Consider the following 20,176-nt stretch of genomic DNA (forward strand, 5'->3'; position numbering starts at 1 on the left):
GTCAAAAGTGAGACATATAAAAGCTGTACGTAAGAACAGGAGTAAATCAGCAATTAGTAAAAAAGAAGAAAGGTATTGCCACACAAAGTGGAAGACTTTCATTTTATTTTATTTCTATACTTCTCACCACTGTTTAGTTTTTCAAAACAAACAAACACACACCAGACCACTTTAACATCTCTCCTGAAGTACAATAATTTCAAGTTTGGTCCTAAAATCAGGACTTTTTTCAGATACTTTCTTACTTGCACTTAGAATAGAATCACATGGGTTGGAAGGGACTTTAATAGATCATCTAGTTCAGCCATTCATGGGAAAGACAGTCCACATTTCTCTCATTCCAGTGCTTATTTCCTACCTAAAAGCATCCCAAATTCCAAACACTGGTTAACGTGAATAACTTTCCTGTGGTACTAAGACATTGCCGATTAGGACACCATGCCACAGTGTGTTTTAAAAAAAGGTTCCTCAACACATTCCAAATACGAATAAAAGCCTATTAAGATCCTGAACTTCACAGCTGAAGGTTCACAGCGCATCTTAGTCTTTTCAGGGTATGATTTCAGTTTCTACAATATGTATGATTTATTATAATTGATTTATTATAAATTCAACCCAACCTAGTTTCCTTTCACATCCACTGAGAACCTTGTCCACTATGGATGACACAACAAACTATTTTTAGAACCAGCAAGAGTCATATTTGCTTCACCAGAATAAGGGCATAATTATTTTCAATAACCTACAGTCCTCCTTGCCCACCTCTTTGTGTAATCTCCATTTACCTCCCAAACTCATTGTTTAGATTCTAAATTTTTCAGGACATGTCTCAATGGATTTCTCATATGCTTCTGGAAAATAAAAATAAAGTAAAATAAAGTATTTTCTGTTGCGCATCCTGATCATTAGAACAAAGCACTTAGTTATCAGAGCAATAAGCAGCTATCCTGATACATATGTACAGCAGCAATCTCCAGCTCACCCATACTCTGAGGCATTCACTGTTCAACAGTGTTGACACTCAACTACACTTACAAGACAAAAATTAACTCAGACACATAAAAATGCTTATCTTCTTGCAAGTCCCTATGAAAAAAAAAAAATCACCTTATCCCAAGAATTCAAATGTACAAGTCTTCAGACAGATGCCTTAAGCCCCCAGATATCTGTACTTTTCCCAAAGGATTTTCAGGTTGCCTATAGTTTTACTGTTTATGCAATACCTCACATTTCTGTCTTGGGAAAGGTAAACAGATCAATATCCAAGCCAAACTAGGGCTTCCAACATAGGTACTATCATCATCCAGACAGGTGTACTAAGAATATTTCAAACATACCTAGCAAGATTGAGGTCCAAGTGAAAAGACTGCAGATTCACATATTTCACCAGAAAACAAACTTCTTATCATATAAAACCTGCTAGTGACCATCTGAAAACAGAGGGGCTGCCATCCTCTTCTGTGAAGGGTCTCAGGATTCAGAAAGGATGTGAAGATGGAACTTCCTAGAAGATGGTAGTTCTCCATCTTCTTCATCATATGCATCTTCAAGTGCCACCAAGTTGATGTTCCTGTAAGCAGCATTCTAAATCTTCCATGGGCAGTCACATGTAAAACATGTCAAGCTGCACTAAAGTAGCACTACATACACTCATATTGCCTAAATCCAAGGAACTGACGAGAGATTTGCTAGAATTATATAGCATTTTTTAGTTTCCAAAGCAAAAAATAGTTTCAACAACCACAAATAAATCCCAGTCTAGGTACATCCTTAGACACGACTTCAGGACATTCTGAGATATCCATATAACAACAAAACAATTGCCCCCAGGGAGAAAAAATGAGTGTTTATAAAGGTAGATTTTAGTCATTCTGAAGTGACTGCTGTAAATAATTTAAAGCTTTATGGATGTCATGAAAAGCAGGTCTAAAATTCTGAGTCAGAAGTACACAGTTTAAGGACCTAAAAGGTTAGGATGGGCTTGGGAAAAAAAAAAAAAAACAACTGAAGGGAAAGGCTACCATGGTGGTTTTAGAAACAGAGTCTTAAAAACACAGGTTATTCTCTTAAATTGAATCACAGTCAGAGAACTGACATGATTACAGAAGAAGTCCTAGCCCAAAGGTGGTGTGCAAAGGAAACGGTAATGGAAATAACCTTTATTTTAAAGCCCTTCTGCGAAAAAATACAACAAGCCCTAAAATGGCATGATAATCAAATAATCCTCTAAAATCAAATAAAGTAATTGGTCACTGAGCTTCTCCTGTCTTTGAACTTGCATTAGGGCTGTTGGCCAGGTTGTGCTAATCTCACCCATGCCGTCTCACTTGTCTTAATTATTGCAAACCACTCACTCTGAAAATTGCTTTTTTTGATGGTAACCTTAACGAAATACAGGATATTATGAAATTTTAAACTAGGCATTTCATGTACCTGGAACTATAATTTTTCTGTACTTCCTTTCCTATAAACGAAGTAAGAATTAAGAATGGCCAGGAAGTCATGACTCTTTTCTGGTATCTAGATCCATTCATAGTGCTGAAAATCTAAGCCTGCCAGAAAAATATTTGAAGAGGCTGAATGAATAAACTGCAAACAAAAGCTTAAGAGCTCAAGGATGGAAGACAGGAGGTCTACAAATGCTCACCTACATAGAAGACTAAAATGTATTTTCAAAAGTGAAAAAATAATGCAGATTATGTTTCAAATTTGCCTAATAGAGAGTCTCTGATTGCTCTTCAGTATTGTCATTCATTAAAAAGTTGTGTGCCCATTGCAATGAGGTAGTGCTACTGAGTAATTATTTCAGTGATTAAACAACACTGAAAGTCAATCTCACAATTACAATAAAGGACACATATGACAAAAAACCAGTTTGTTAAATAGGAACATCGAAGAGAAAACCACAAAATGAAAAATATTTTTTCACCAAAAAACATGGAGCAACAGTTTGGAGCATGACAAAGTTCTTCCTCAAAATCAGTCTAAATTAAAGTAAGCCATTTATAAGAGTAACGGGGGTGACAGAGTAACCATGACCACAAATTCAACCGGGATGCCAAGTATTGTTAGACTATGTGCCTTTATTGTATGAGTGACCCCTAAGTGATCATTACTTTAAAAAAACAAAATAATTTATATTGAAAGGCAAACATCATTTTAAATAAGGGGTCTACTACTTAAAGTAACAATTCTTTGGAGGCAGAGGAACCACTCAACAGCCAATCCACATATCTCAATAGGCACAACGCAGTTGCAATAAACTGGAGCTGCTTCATCATCATATGACTGGCATTCCTGAAACACCCTCTGGTATTCACCAAACCACATGGGGTCCCCCAAAAATTCTGAAAAATCTAAGTGGTTTCTTGGTCCAGGAAGTTCTGGAACTGCTAAACTATCCATAAAAGTGCACTTTATGAAGGTGTATTCCTTCTAAGACTAAATGCAAGAATACCATTAAAACATTTTTTATTCCTAAGTGTTGTAATTATAAATGATACATGCATGTCCAGCAAACAACCTGTATTCAGTTTTTGCCTACAGTAAACCATCATAACATACCAGTAGTTTCTAAAAGCCAGCAACAAAATCCTGTACAGTTCTACTGTAACAAATAGAAGACCTATTTAAAAAAAAAAAAAATCTTCTCTAAAACCCCAATTTTTTCTTGTTTCACTGTATTTAAAATTTCAAGAAATCCTGTAAGTTTTACACGCTCAGGAAGCCCTCAAGAAACAACACTTCTGTGTGCCACCTGACTTCATATTCATTCTTCTGATAAGCTATTATTTAAGCCTTTCAGATTCTGCACAGAACAGGCTTTATCACTAATAATTATTTTAGACATGGCCAAATAATGATGGAAATGACATGAAGATATTTGCATTTATCTCTCTGATCACTACAGTTATCAAAGGACTAAGATAACAAATGTGACATGAATCCCCCTTCACTAACTCAGAGCCTTCCCTTTTTGGATTTACTGAAGCAAACACAGTCCATTTGCCAGACCTCCACACACCTGCTTTATTTAACTCTGATATCTGTGACCTAGTATAAATGCAAAAGGTCAACAACAAGTCTTCTTATAGATGAAATTAAAACAGTGCAAAAAATTAAAAAGCTTTTTTAAAAAGCTTAATTGGTGGATTGTCAGCATTCTCATTTACAACTAGTTTTGAGAAAACAACTGTATCAATTCTAACTTGCTTTCAAAAGTCCAATAGTATCAATAAAATTACTGGATCTTATTTCTGAAGATTCATAATATCCACAACAGTAAAATCTGATCACCTGATTGCTCCTTCAGTTTTTCTATCATATATTCATGTTATTGTCAAGTATTTGCAACTGGAGACAAAACAGAACACAGACAGCAATGCAAAATAGTTTAAACATTATTTTAAGTAACTGACTAATTAATTCATAAATGACATAAAGGGAGAAAAAAAAAACAATTCTATTTTTAACATGAATATTTGCAGGTCAATCATCCAAAAGATCCAAACTCATTAGTGTTCAATAAAAAGTAGCCTTAATACTTGCAAAATATCTACGGTGCATCTAGAGAATACGTTAAAGACAGGTTTTTGTACTTGATTTGTTGTGGTATTATTTTGGTTAGTAGGACACTCCAGAAAAACAAATAAGTACAATTATTAGTTTACACTAATAATAGGGAGACCCACTGTGCATTATCTTAAAGATGAATAAACCTGGCAAATAAGCAAGCATGCTGCTTCACAATGCTTTTACACAACATTACTGTTAATTACTTTGAAAACGTTTAATCATACATGAGCTTGAAATGCTAGCATAACCACAGGCTAGGCAAACACATTAATGTGTGCCCACATAAAAAGGCACTGAAGAAACAGTTTGGAAAGGAAGATTGTTCTACTGTCAACTATCTTTCCAACCTATGCATCCAGGCAGGAATTGTCATAACCGCAGAAAGAACTGATGGGGCAATTTACGGAGCTGCTCGTTGCTATGATTTTACCGTGAAGAACAATAAAAGCTATCAATCATCCAATCCCAAACAAACTCAGAGGAGATGCAATGACCAGAAATGAGAGATCCCAGAAAACACATTCACCTCAGGACACAAACTGCTACAGATTTTTCTCTAGTTTGTCAACATCCCATATAATTTTGATTCCAGCTGTAACCGTGAGGTGTGATTAGCTCAGCATTTTAATCCCCTGCTCCATTACAAGAGAATTAACACAGCACCACAACATTGCCAGTATCAGAAGTAATTATTTTGAAGAAAACAAGATTTTCACTTAGTGAGTCAACAATACTTTAGTCTTTCTGAATGAATTTAGGTAAACTAAGTGTTTGAGGCTACCACTTAGAAAGGTTTCCATCTTGCAGAAATTTTTTTCTGAGACCTCAGTGAACTCAACTAGTTCAGTATCTTCCACTTTCCAGTCTAGTGCTAAGGAACAGGCATTTGCCAAGCAACTACCTCTACAGCCTGGCTTTCTGTCATAAATGCATGTAAATCACCTATCTTGGCTCAAAATAATCTTAAACTCTCTTTTCTAACTGCTAATAATAGCAACAAAGAAAAAAAATAAATAATGGCAATAAGCCTTAACACAGAATTCATGGTCTCAATTAACACTGCAAGTCTTTCCTTCTGGATTGTTTTCAACATACACAGTACTATCAGTGGGCAACTTCCCTGCCAGAAAATGACTAAGAGACTGTGTTTCAATGCTGCACAGACACCAGTTAATAGGGAGAAGCCACAGAGGAAGTTGCAGGATGTAGAAGGACATAAAAGGATTATGCTGCACTTTAGTAATCATCCCAACAGCTTCAGAAGGTAGAGCTGGCAACTTCTGAAGTAGTTAGGGCAATCATTTGGGGACCATTTGAGCATTAATTTGCTCAGGGAAAAAAAAAAAAAAAAAAAATCAAATTAAATTGGATTGTTATCCTTGTAAGAAATATTATTATGTATAACATACCTTCACAAAGAAAAAAAAAATATGTCCTGATTTGGGTTTAATAAATGTATATAAGTGTTAATTTAATTAAAATGCATTTCCTTCATAGTCATTTTATTAATAGCTCTGGAAGGTAAAACAAGATTACTGAATCTTAATTAAAAATAAAAATCCAAATGAACTGCAGCAGCATAATCAATACAAATTACATTATTTAAATTAACTAAAATTTAATTAAAGGCATTCACATTAAATTTATTCACTTTGGATTCAAAGCTTTTCCAATTTAAACTGTTTTGTAACAATTTTATAAGCAGCATGGCAGTCAATAAAATTTCACATTATTCTAAATTAGCTATTATGTGCTAGACACATCATTTTTGCGAAACAAAATACTGATTCTGTCACATGATGGAGTTTAGCAACAAAGCCAGAGGAAGAAAAATGCACCTAATTCTCCAGGCTGTTTCTGTACAAACACAGTACACGATCACTGCCCATTTGATTATGGCAACCCATGTTACACAAAGCAAATGAATAGTTCCATTCAAGTTATCACCTCTGTCCTCTTGCAATACAAGTACTTGGGGGGTATACAGGAGAAGAGCTGTCTCACAGAAAATGGGAATATATGTAGCATTTCCCGTAAAAATCGCAGACACAAAAAGATGCAGGAGACACACTCTTAGTCATTATTAACACTAAAATCCTGTCTGAAGTTTTTTAAAAATTGCTTGCTTTTTAGACATGCTGAATTATGCCAGCTGACAAGAGGACCTGAACATGCTCAATACCTTCCAAAAGTTGGGAATAAAAATGTTTGATTAGCTGTATAAGCTTGTCAAAATACATTTACGCCAAAGTAGCTTAAAAAACAAACAAAAAAACTTCAAGAGCATGACATTTTTGAAAGCTTTCTTCATATAAAAAAACACTCTGAATTAATTCTAATTGTACCCCAACTAAAGACATCATAATTTCAAATATCAGATTCAAGAACTACAACACTTGTAACATCAAGAAGCCTGACAGACCAGATGTGCAAGATCAAGTAACTGATAAGCAAGTCTGTCAACACCACGAAAGGGAAGAAGGGAGAGCCCTTCTGAAATACTGCAGAGACATTTCAGCCGCAGACACAACAGGACAATAGAAGATTTCACTCTTTTCCAGGCAGAAGACACTACAATAAGGAAAGAAAAGTGAAGATTTCAGAGGAGAGTGACACAATCTAAAGAATGTACAGGAAGTCATTCTAAGATGGTAAGCAAAGATGAAGTAATATACATCTTATAACTCTCCATTATAATAAACAGGAAAGGCTCCCAAGGTACTAATAGGTACCAATATTTTTTTAAAAAAATTACAATATTTGAAATGTGTGCTTCAGGGTGTTTCTTACTAAAAAAAAAAAATATAGGTATGTGCCACACGGCTAACTGGTTCCAAGTTTGCAGATCTCTTCCCCTCCTGCAGCACATGGTGTAATGCAAGATTTCAGAGGCCAAAGATCTATACTACATAGTGGTAGAGGTTAGAAAACTTTTCTTAGATTCTTCCTTTCAGTGATTTGGCCATCAGAAAATGATAAATATTATTAATAACCTTCCATCTTTTTATTCCTACAGGCCCTGGTTTTGCTGGAATCAAAACAAAGTATGTAAGCGAAAGGGCAGAAGTATGACAAAGGAAAATGTCTACCTGTCCTGCTGCTACTATCACAATTACTGTAAGTAAAGATGCTTTACTGAAATGCTCTAATTTACAGATTGCATATTTCCCCTTTATTCAGATTTACTGATTAATGCTGACTCTTTCTGATCGCTTTGTGAGAAGAGAGGAAAAAAAAAAAAATTCAAAATAGGTAATAATTTCCTAAGAAAACACCACTGCTCTATACTGTCTTTTACAAGATGTCTCAAATTGTTTCTTTTACAAGATGTTAGAGATCAAGAACAGAAAAACTATTAAACTATCCTGTTTTGAAAACACTGTCAGCACTCAGTGGAGTCATATATGAGGAGCTGCTGATGACTGACTATTCTACCTACATGTGCATGATAAATTTTTACACTAACATATGGCATATCACTTTTTTTAAGAGATGATAGTGAACTGCTTGACAACAATTATGAATAGACCAATGATTTTGAAAACTATTTTGAAAAGAAAAAAGAATTCAAGTAAATGACAAGTACACCACAAATAGTTCTTAACAGCTATTGCAAAGAGCATTATGGGAAGAAAAGCTCTGTAAGCGTCTCAGTGCTCTAAGTCCCTAACCCCTAGCTGCAAATATCAATTCTGCAGGATTGTACACCATTCAATTGGAAAACTAACTGGCTTGTCCAGAATTCACTGTTACCTGCTTTGCCCAAAGCAAGAGAACAACTTCTACAATGTCAAGAACATTTTGTACAAGTAATGGTAACAGAACTCTCCCCCAGTTTCATACAACTGGAGATTACTGTAGAAATTGGATTTTCAAGTTGAAAAGGCAGCATGTGAAGGAGAAAGGGGAACAGCTCTAGAGCAACAACAAAAAAAAATCTTACATAGACATATTAAAAAAAAAGATTAAATAGACTGGATTTGACAGTTACAATTTCTGTGTGACTGCACCAGCTCTCACCAAAGCAAACAGGGTAAGGGTATACTAAACCTAAAATAACTTGTGGAAAGTCAGAAATCGAAGATTAGCAAACAAAGATAATTTGATCTATTTTGATCAGAGATGCATATAAATTGCATACATCCTCTGAGCCCTTACATGTTTTAAAGTCACATTGCTAGCAGTACTTTTTTTCTAAAAACCAGTCAGAAATTTCCAAGCCATTCACTGAGCAGAGCATCAACCTCAGCTTAATCAGGGAGCACAAGCGCAGAATCACCTAAGTTCACACAACAACTGACCTACCCAAGATACGCCACTCATTTATCTTTTCAGTCTACGCTACAAAAGAGTCAGATCCTGACTTTACATCTCCAAACAATTTGCTCATTGATGCTAGCTGCATTCAGATTAATAAGGGTTAGAGAATGTAGACCTGTGGGGACTAAGAAGTTACGAATAGCAATAGAAGTATAACCAAGGACCTATATCCAACTACTGCTTTATTAAGATATCAGCAATTACATTTTATTTAACTATGCAGAATACAAACCTTTACTAACAACACAGGAGATCTTCCTTTCTTATCAAACTCAGTGAAAACTTGATATTAAATGTGCTTGCTGCAGCTTTAGAGAAGACCTAAAGAATTCTGCTGTCCAGCTCTGGACCAAAATCAACACAGGCAGATTTCAAAGGTGTAACCACCCCAAATTCTAGTCATACTTCTTCACTAAAAAAAAGCCTCATATCTGGTTACTGTACTGACATCCAGTCTATAACTTTAAAATCTTGTTCTTTTACCATGTACTTTTCAACAAAATACTTCTAATTTTGCACCAATTTAACTGTTTAACTACTAATACTCTACTTCTTTTTGCTCAGGCTATCAAACAACACTTGAGAATGCTCCTTGTAGGAGAGAAAAATGATCATGCAGGCAGATATTTCATTGATATTAACCTGTTTCGTTGCAGATGAAAAGTATTTATCCCCTATAATCAACAGTAACCAAATGGCAAGAGAGGACTGGAATGGCAAGTACAGAAATTCTATTTGTGTCTCCCTCAGTCCTTTAAAGCTCCCACTTCTCTCAGGACTACACTTTCAGTGCCTCAGCAATCTATGTCCATTTCTTCAGTGTTTCTTCTCTCTCCCTTTCACAGGTCCTCATGCATCTTTTCCACAAACACTCTGCCTCTATTTTGGATAGAGGAATGTTTGAAATTGCATTGAAGACAGTTACTATTTTATAGATTTAGTCATACGAAGCAGCTTCATACTGTCTTATCATTATTAGGAGCTTCTCTCTCAAAAAAAACCCACTGAAATTTAGCCAAGACCCCAATTTAACAGACTTAGAATAAAAATCAAAAATAAAATCTGTGTCACCTTTTTCTGGCAATTACTTGAGGATGCCAACTTTCAGTTAAACTACTGTTCCATCAAAGGTAACTCAGACTGTAAATGCCTGTAAACCATCAAGCAAAAAGAAAATGCTCTCCCTCTTGATCCCTGCAAACTCTAGCACATTAAGTTTTTAATCTTTTTCTTATTATCTCTTCAGAGCTATAGTCCATGCAGGGTGTCCCATTTCAACACTTACATCTTTTACTGTTCATTATGGTGTACTGTCATCTTGATGGCACGACTGCTAAATACACAACCAATCACTTATTTTTGGAATCACTCAAGATTTTTTCCAAAATCTGACATCTGTCATGATGCTATTACTGTTTCTTTAACAGTGTTTTTTCATTAAATAATTCCACCACCTCCAGGTAACTTGCTTTGTAATCACAGATAGAATAGGTAGCTCTATGATGTGCAGACTTGCAGACAGGTATTTGTTTCACTGACTTTCTTGAGCATTTTTCTACTAATGATTGGACTTTGCCTCACTGAAGTCTATCTAGTAACTCTGAGAGTCCCTGCTTATCCTTTTGTGCAATCTAACTGGAAACACTCCTCCTCTTACACGCAGCAAGCTCTAACACATTATTTCTTTACGCTTTTTTATTACCCGTTTCCAACTATACTCACACATTAGAGGGAACAGGACATGAAGTGAGAACAGATATAAGGCTCACTTAATTAAACGGGCTGAGACAGCACTTGTTACAGCCTCTAAATACATGGAATTTCTCCAGCAAAACTTTGACACAACACACAGTCACATCTAATTAGATATCTCACCTACACAAAAAAATAAAAGTAACTACAAAAAACTTTTCCTCTTTTCTAAGGGTCCCTCTTTTCAGGGACCATATATAAATGTCAATATTTTTTTTTAATCAGAATTATCTGTGACGACTTTTGCCAAAAAGTCTTCTGTGTGGAGTCCTTCAAGTCCCACTACTCCCTCTGATAGCTGTGCAATAATACTCATGGAATATCAACAGGATCACCTAGGACATTACACTGTAATTTTAACTGCAGCATTAAAACTCATTTAAAACTGCTTAGTTCAAGTATTTCATTCACACATGCATCATAGATTACTCCCCACAGGACTCATAAAAATACATAAAGATACTCAGACCTCTCTGTCTTTCTTACATACAGTGATTGTGCTGAACACAGTTTGAAAAGGCCACCAAAACACAGTGTTAACTGCTTTGTATTAAGGTAGTCAGAAGAAGTAACTGACAATTTAATTGGAATAGGTTGGCAAATCTAGACACAAGCGCAATGACACCAAGATAAAATAAGTTTTTATTTGTCATTCAGATGTTTGTTGGATATTCTAAACTAGATTTTTCCCTTGAAGCAGAGATTAATGCTTCAGGCAGAAAGACAAAACTTAAAAACTGAATATAACCACACTACCACTGAGGTCTTACTTCAGCTTTTTTTGATATGGAACATTTCAGAAAATTATTTCAAGATATACTTCAACCACCTCCTTTTTGTAAAGCATAGCAATATGCTTTTTTTGTGGATTTTATCTAAAATCAAACCAGTACAAGTTATATATATATATATATATATATATATATATATATATATATATATATATTTCTTTTCAAGAATTTTAAACCTGAAGCCTTTTTAGCTTGTACCACACAAGCAAGTCCTACTCACTCAAACAGCAAGCACAGTGGAGACACTAAATCTGCAGCTGAGGCATCCTCCCATGTTCAGCTCCTGTTTCACTTTATCCACTAAACCACATTAGCTCATTTGTACTGAAAGTAACACCTACATTTTATTTGCCCTTCTATAGTCACCTTGGGATGTGATTATATCATTTATTCTTCTTCCCACATACAAGGCTTCTCTAATACTCAGTATAAGTCAAAGATTTTGAATTGTGTGTATATATATATATTACAGTGTGGTTTTTTTAGATGAAGTAAGTAAAGAAACCATGTGTGTTCCACATCTATGATACTGCTATTTAATGTTTCTTCTTCATTTTCACGTAATATTCCAGAGACTCTCAGAAGAATGCAGAGAAAATTTCAAGTACACCTTATCTCCACAGTATATTTGGCCTGAAGTGAACTAGTGAACTGCAGGACTGATTCACCTCCAGTAGAGCTGAATCCTGTACACGGTCCCAGTAGAAGATACATAGGTTAACAGAGTGAAAATCAACTTCATGCAAAGCTTTATCTCTATAAACAAAAAAAAAAAAAAAGTATTGAGTTTCACACAATGTCAGTGAGCACGAGAAACTGCTTGGAACATCAGCAGAATGGCTGCTAGTACCCTGAGTATCCTAAAACAATACTTCCCTCTAGTAGCACGAATTTGCTATAAAATTGACTAAACAGCAGCGTATCTCACTCTTACAGCACTAGCCCATATGGAGGACACTGCTTATCAGCACTACCTAACACTAGAATTACCTGCTACTACTGTGAAGAAATGAACTCTCTTGTGGTTCAAACTGAGACCAAATAGCTGCAAAATAATAACAGTAATAATAGTAGTAGTATTTAGTTAGGGGAGAGCTTGGCTTAAGAGGATAAAGATTGAGCGGTGGTGGTTTTAAGAGACCTGAACCCTAACACTTAAGTCATCTATTATACCTATCTATATAGCTCACCTCCCAGTCTCAAAATACAGAATTGCTCTAGCAAAGCTAAAGAATTGAGTGGGAGAATGCAGTTAATTTTTAGGATGAGTTTCACTTATGCAAATTGTGTAAATAAGAGAACACAATGACAGAGAGCCCCCTTCAATTACCTGGGCATGCAGTGACACCTGAACCACTTTCTGGTATCTATGACATCTGCCTGATCTCTAAATATTACACTGGATTAATGGAGACTGGTACTCTTCAGAGCAAGGCAAAACATCTTAAGCTATCTCAAATGCTGTTGGACACCTGTTTTTCAACAGCTGATTCAAGCCCAGAGTCTATTTTATGAACCTCAAACTTATGAAAATAATTTCTTAGTTCAGATTCTTCTTTCTTGAAAAACTTGCAATGAAATAATCTCATTACAGGCTGTGACATTAATATATGGACAGAAAGCTACCTAGTGACAAGAGTTTTTTCCTTAGTAAATCAAGGATAATTATAATCCTCATTCTGATGAAAAGTAAGGAAGACAAACTGTATTGATTTACTCAAAATTTCATATAAATGATATTCTGAAAATGCAAGTTTATTGTAAATTATTGGCTTTTTCGATGAAAAAAAATTACCTCACAGTTTGGTGAAAGCTGCTATAAAACAAAAACTCTAAACATCCACTAAGTATGCCAACTTGGTACATTTATTACTGTGATAAATGGAACTTCTACAATATCACTTGGGGGGGGGGGATCAAAGGAAAATTAGATTTCATCATTTCTACTCATTCACAGTTGCCAGAAAGTACTCCAAAATTTAATATCTTATTTTAAGGAATTCACTTCTCCTTACTTCCTATTCAAAACTGCCTGTAAAAAAAAAAAAAAAAAAAGTTATAGTTATGTTGGTTTGATTTTTATCTAGTAAAGCAAACAGCTTGCATGAGAGCCCTGTGCCAGAAACATGTATGCATAACCTTAGTCACAGATACTGTAGCACTACACAAAAAGAAGTTAGGGTAGGCACAGATGGAAAAGATTCATGAAAATCTACACTGAGCTTCACAAACACAGAATACACTATTCCCAGATAACAACAATGCTTACTGTAGCACAGACCGTGAAGAGGTAAGAACACAACCAGATGAAGGTTCGGATTCTGAATTCACTACCGGTTGCTCTACCAAAATGGGATGGTATAAAACAAAAAAACAACAGAATATAACTCTGTTGCATTTACAGTCAAAAATATTGCTATTATTACTATTCCCTTAAAACCATTACAGTTCTAAATTCAGGACATCACAATACTAGAATTATGAAAGTGCAGAAGTTACTGCCCACTGAAAGACTGACAATCTCACCATTACAGCAACAGACTTTAGAGTGGGAAATTTTAATACCTGCTGTTCCCAGGAAATGCTGAGTTTGTGAGGTAAGAATCAAACGGGCAGTAGAGGATGGCTGCAAAATGGGCAAAAGATGAGGAACAGCTAAAGATAAAATAAATAAACATAAACTAAAAATAAAAGAGAACATTCTGTGACAACTATAAATCTGAGCACCATGGCACTATGACTATGAAGTGAAATGTCAAACTGCACAGTGCACAAGATTTGCTCTGAAGTGGTGTACTAACATCAGAACCAGAAATGAAAAGCACTGTCTCCTTCCTGAATCTTTGTAAGATTTCATTAGCAGCCAAGTCAACGATATAAGGTAGCTAATTATGATTTCCAGCAAATAAAAGCATTAAGTTGTACATTTTGAATGATGCTGATATTGTAGATAGGTATCCAACATATTAACATGCAGTGTTTTAAAAAAAAAAAAGTTTTCTTGACAGCAGTACCTAACTCAAACTAATAAAATAAGCTATAAATAATGTAAGAATCACTCCTGAGCTCATGCACATAGCCATTTCTGAAATTCAGTATTAAACACTGCTGTAGGAGTAGTAATATACCTTTTAAGCCTAAGCCTTTAAATCATTCACCCACATTTAAGGGGGGGGAGGGAGGGGGGAGAAGGACAATTGAGAAGAATTTTTATTTTTGTTTTTAAAGAGACAATTAATATTTTATCATAGAAAAGCAACCTAGCATAATCCTCATTGAAAAAATTATTACCCCAATAAATTATGAGAGGTAGAAAAGTGCTTTGGTGTGGTAAGTATAATTTCTTCTCTGATAAAATTATTTAAGTCATATATGTTGTCTCGCAATATATATTTAATAATAAATATATTGTTTGTATAGCATAAGATGGACATGGCTATCCTCAAGACAATGATTCTCTTTTACCCAAACAAATCAGTATACTAAATAACTTTTCTTCTATTTGAAACAGTCATAACTGCTTGAGGCTGCTGCAGCACAAAACCAAAATATCTTCACAAAGGTCTCCAAACAGTCAAGCTGAAAATCTAAGCTAAAGTTTCATTTAACAGCCTGTCAGTTTTTTGATATGAAGCTAATGAATGCAGTGGCAAACAAATCCATCAAACCTAACATCAAAACAACTGCACTTCATCCCACCAAAGGGAAAAATACAACCTGCAGGCCAGCACTTTGATCTAACCTATCCACAGAAAACACGTTGCTAAGCAGCTACCACTGAAGAATATGCATGAGTAATTACTGAATTATTTTTATGAAAGACAACAATAATACTTAAGTAGCCAGAGTTTCAAGTTGAAAAGGTTGGTAGACTTCTCTCCCCAGGTTCTGCATTTCAGCTAAACAACAAAAAGCTTTCCAGCACCAGCATCTGAAAACAAATCACGTCTTAAAAAGAGCTGCAATAAAAAGGAATCATTATAATGACTAGTAAAATCACCTAGTGTGACTCCGTCCCTGATAGAAGGCAGTAAAACTTGCATACATTTATACAGAGTGAAAGTCACCAAGTGATGCTGCAAAACAGACACAGCGAGCAACAAGACCAGTATTCAGAAATGTCAGTGCTTTCTCTGAAAGCTTTTGCAAGGATGGGTATCGATTTGGGCAAGGGGTGACATTGTGTTGTGTGACACTTCAACATGAGGATTTGGAAAAGAAACAGATGGAATTGTTGGGATTTAACCCGTAACAGGAGGAAAACAGAAGAATCTAAAATAATCACCACCGAATAAAGAGTCGAGAGACCTCCAGCTGAACCTGCCCACATCACCAGTGTCCTGGACATTTCCTGCTCAGGACCTCCATCTCAACCCAATTCTCTGTTCTGTGAACTACATTCTCCTACCAAACTCATGTGTGACCATGCAGTCTAGAAGCTCTACAGGCCTGAGAACTCCAGTTCTGGTAGATGTGAGATGTCTTGTACTGTAAGCCTTGTATGAGGGTAACATTAACTTTCACTAGAAATACCCATTACAACAGACAAAAGTATAAAATCAATAAACATAGATGATCCACAGATTTGGGGTTAAGGGCAGGTGGTCTCCCACCGTGCAGCTAACAGAAATCAGAAAGACAAGATTTTTCTTAGACTAGAGAAGTGTCTTTTATCCAGTTGATTCAGAAAGATTTTTATTTTATTATACATAAAAGAATTATGTGTAAATATTTCTATTTAGCAATTCTAATACTTAAACATCACCCCTTGTGCAGCACACAATTCATATAATCAGCACAAATCAAGTAGATACCTATAAAACATACAAGCTAATTGCCACTGGCTCATCTGCTTTACCAACAGTAACAAAATGTACTTCATGAAGCTACACATTTCCAGCCTACTCAAATAAATACAGCTCCATAAGGAAAATGACAAAATGCACAGAAGTCTGAAGAAATATTCTGCTTGCCCCTATTTTGTACCATTTATTTTTTTTTTCACCAGTATCTCCTATTTCTCTTCCTGTGTATTCTTGCCTGTGGAAAAAGCAAAAATGATACTGTTTCTGCGCTGAAGTTGGGGGACCTTCAGTATAGCTGTTATTGCTCCATTTCTGCCTTTTTTTTAATCTACTTTTTACTGCTGTTTAATTCTGTCCAACTTAATTCTATCCAAAAGTGAGAACACAGCTCAAAGCAGCAGCCAAGCTGTAGCAAAGAGTACTCTGGAGGTGCCACCTGATACTACTTTTCACATGTTGCTGCCTGAGTGGAGACTCACACAAGCTCTAGAAAAGCTGGAGAGTACATCCCTATTCCCACGGTTCAACCACTACAGGTAGGCAGGGTACACAGAGTGAAACCAAGATCGCAAGTTTAGCATTTTAAAGACAGAATATGCATCCATAGTCTCTGCTTTACCAAAGTCTCCAATACTAATGGTCTAAATTATCTCTGATTTACCGTTTGCAATCAATTTCACAGAATCTTTAAACATCATATCATTTCATGCACTAATGCAGTATCACCACACAGCCTAAACACTTACTACAACTTTAACAGAAATTTTTGCCTGATTTTTTTTTTTTTAAAATCGATGAAGAATGAATATTGACTGCACTTCAGGATATTTTCTTTTCCTAAGATAGAAACCCAGCTGTAAGCAATTAGAAACTATTCTCTTAAAAAAAAGTGTTCCTGTAGGAAGACAAATAATCAGTCAGTGTATACTCCACTCTAAGGAAAATACAGCAACGAACTGACCTAGATATTGTGACATTTTGCTGATGCAGGCAACTTCTGCAGTACAATACAGGGAAACTACGGAATCCAAAATACTTTTTTCAATTAAAATTCCTGTACATACCACATATAGAAAGAAAAGATAAGTTAAACACAACACCAGTACTCTGAAGAATGACAAATGGGAATGCAAGGTTATGTGGTGGTATTTTTTCTTTTAAATGAAATTACCAGAGCTGCAAATAAAACTCACTAAAATAGTATTCTTTGGCCACATAGACTTCTTGCCTTTTTAATTAATATTTTCAGGAAGTTTTCTAAGGCTGTGATAAAACTAATCATAGCTGTCTTCATGTTTTTCTAGAGAAAAACCATAATCAAGAAACAGAGTATCCAATCTGCAGTAACTCCAAAACTTGTGTTTTCAAAGTGTCGTATAATTAAACTTAAGAACAGATAACTAGTTAGAATACTTTCTCTGTTAGACTTGTTTACCCTATTTGTATGGTATGAACAAATATAAGTATTATGAAGAATTATTTCACCACCTATTACTTCTCTTCTTACACATTCCCATTTAAAAATATTTTAAAATCCTACTAATCCTACTATTAGCACTTCCTAGCACTAGTTCTTTTTCATTTTAAAAGAAAAATAAATTTTAGTTTTTATTCCTGTAAGCAAGTAATACTGACCATTTGCCAATGAAACTGGAGTTCACTTTTAACAACGGTATCTAAAATTTCTCTACAGATGGAGACTAGACATATAGATGGAAACTAGACAGCTGCCAATTCGAAACTTTTCAGACATTTAAATTCAACTGCAGACAGCACAGAACTCCTCTAATGTCTTAAACTATACATGCGCAATACTGCTCCTCTGTGCAATATAACATGGCATAGAATTCAGTGTCCTAAGATTAAAGTTTTATCCATACACTAGAGAATTTTGACTAAGTAGACTTGTGTTTAGAGTGTATATGCCATGACTCCCTAGCTAAATATTCGTAATTTCAGAATCACTTTTGAAATGATGTAAAGGAATACAATTTCATTAGCTTTAAAAAATCATTTTGTAACTCTGCTGAATTTAAACTTGACATTAAGTTTACAGTATAATACAATAACTGAGAGGCATGCTGGAGGCCTAAACCATTAAATAGTTTGTACTGGGGCAGCTGCACACCCGATGGTACGCCATTTTTTAAAAACTTAAGAAATATGAAGCCTGCACACTGAAAGGGATGTAGCTGCAGGTATCACCATCTCAGCTTTGCTGCATTCAAAGACAAAAGTTTGCCATTCTTGAAGTTCAGCTGAATGAATTTTAGAGCTGTAGCATATTCATACCTTTTAAAATCCAGGACAATTTTAACTGCCACAATCAACTCTTATGTGTCCATGTTCATTTTACTCTCAACTTCGTTTCATTGTACTACCAACAGACATTCAAAACTATCAAATGCATATATATTTATTTTTTAACTAACTTTACGGCCAACACCTTATCTGTTTGCTATTAAAAACACAGCTTTCCCATTACACGTAAAGACCAGCCTGAAAGCATTAGATGGATCCTGATGTTTTCAATACTTCCACTACTGCTAGTGGAAGCACATGGAAAAAAAATATTTACAAACTTTTTCCCTTTGAAGCATACTCAATCTCACTAACAATAATAAGCAATAGTGCCTAGAATAATAAATTTCCACTATTTGAGAACTTTCTCAAGATGGTATTCCAATCTCAAGTGTTTAATCAGAGTTCACAATCACTATGTTATTGTTAAACCTGCATATCTGATTTTGCTCTTTATTTCATGTCATCTTATTAGATAACATACTTAGCAAATTACTACTGAAAAGGGTTTTTTCAATAACAGACAAGTCAATGCAGAAAATGCCTCTAACTTAAACATTTTCGGAAGCATACTAAGCAAATCTTACATAAGCTATAATTCTGAGAAAAATCACGGAATATTGAAAAATGGTAACAAATTGCACTTTCTTGATTTTGTGTATTTACTCAAACGTTGTACATGAAAATAAGCAAAAAATGCATGCCACATAACAAAACCTGAAATATCTCAGTAAAACACACCTCATGAGAAAGTTGAACATGTTTCTTTTAACTTTGTTTAAAGTTTAATTATGTATGTTTCTTCTTTCCACGTATCAAAATTCCTAGCTTAAATGAAGTGCTTTCACAAACAGTAGAACTTAAAAGAGGTTTAAAAGTAGAAATCAGTTGTCTTCACATATATGTGCATATGTATCAGTATATGTAACCTCCGCTTAAAAATATCCATAAACAGAACTGGTTCTGAAGAACAATATATACATTAAGCTGTAAAAAACCTCACTACTGAGAGGAATCCACAGTGCTGGAGTACCCACTAGGAAAAGAATAACTATAAATAAAACTTCAGTGGCAGTATAAGGTACTACCTGATCTAATAGTTTTTCCTTTCTCATAGATTCTCACAAAGAAGTAGCAACAGGAAAGAATTCCTTATGCATAAATTTTCTGCAATAAGGCTTACCAGCTTTGCTGCTTTTCCATAATCAATCCATCGGATGGTGGCAAAGTTTGTTGACTCTGCACAGTTAAAACCATGGTTAAATCCTGCATGGTATCCATATGGGAAAGTGATCATAAATTCTCCTGCCTCTTGTGTAACCTATAGCATAAAAACAAAACAAAAACTCAAAGTGAGTCATTTTTTGTAATGACAAAAGCACTTCTGCTCCTGAAGCAATGAAAATTATATTTGCCTTTGCAACTATCTAGAAAGAAAGACTTTTTCTCTCCTTGCATACAGTTGCTATTTAATGCAAGCAGCAATAGTATACTTGAGACAATATTGCTTACTATAAAATACATAGCTACATGTACTACTTTACAAATTCAGAAAGTACTTTCAAAAAAGCTAATCTTGGAGCAGGAGTTCCCTGGTAATGAAACCTGGAAGTACATGGAGCTAGAAAAGAC

The 20,176-nt window shown here is 35.1% G+C and overlaps 1 protein-coding gene across 8 annotated transcripts in view; it reads right to left on the bottom strand.

Moving 5' to 3' along the window:
* KDM4C (lysine demethylase 4C) overlaps window positions 1–20,176 on the bottom strand; it is a 260,034-nt gene that overhangs the window by 175,610 nt on the left and 64,248 nt on the right. For all 8 annotated transcript variants that reach the window (XM_082075475.1, XM_082075473.1, XM_082075474.1 and 5 more), the window contains exon 8: window positions 19,728–19,865. In XM_082075475.1, coding sequence (XP_081931601.1) covers window positions 19,728–19,865 — 138 coding nt within the window. The remainder of the gene's footprint in view (window positions 1–19,727; window positions 19,866–20,176) is intronic.

The sequence above is a fragment of the Streptopelia decaocto genome (genome assembly GCF_964273445.1).
Source record: "Streptopelia decaocto genome assembly, chromosome: Z".
Classification (NCBI taxonomy): domain Eukaryota; kingdom Metazoa; phylum Chordata; class Aves; order Columbiformes; family Columbidae; genus Streptopelia; species Streptopelia decaocto.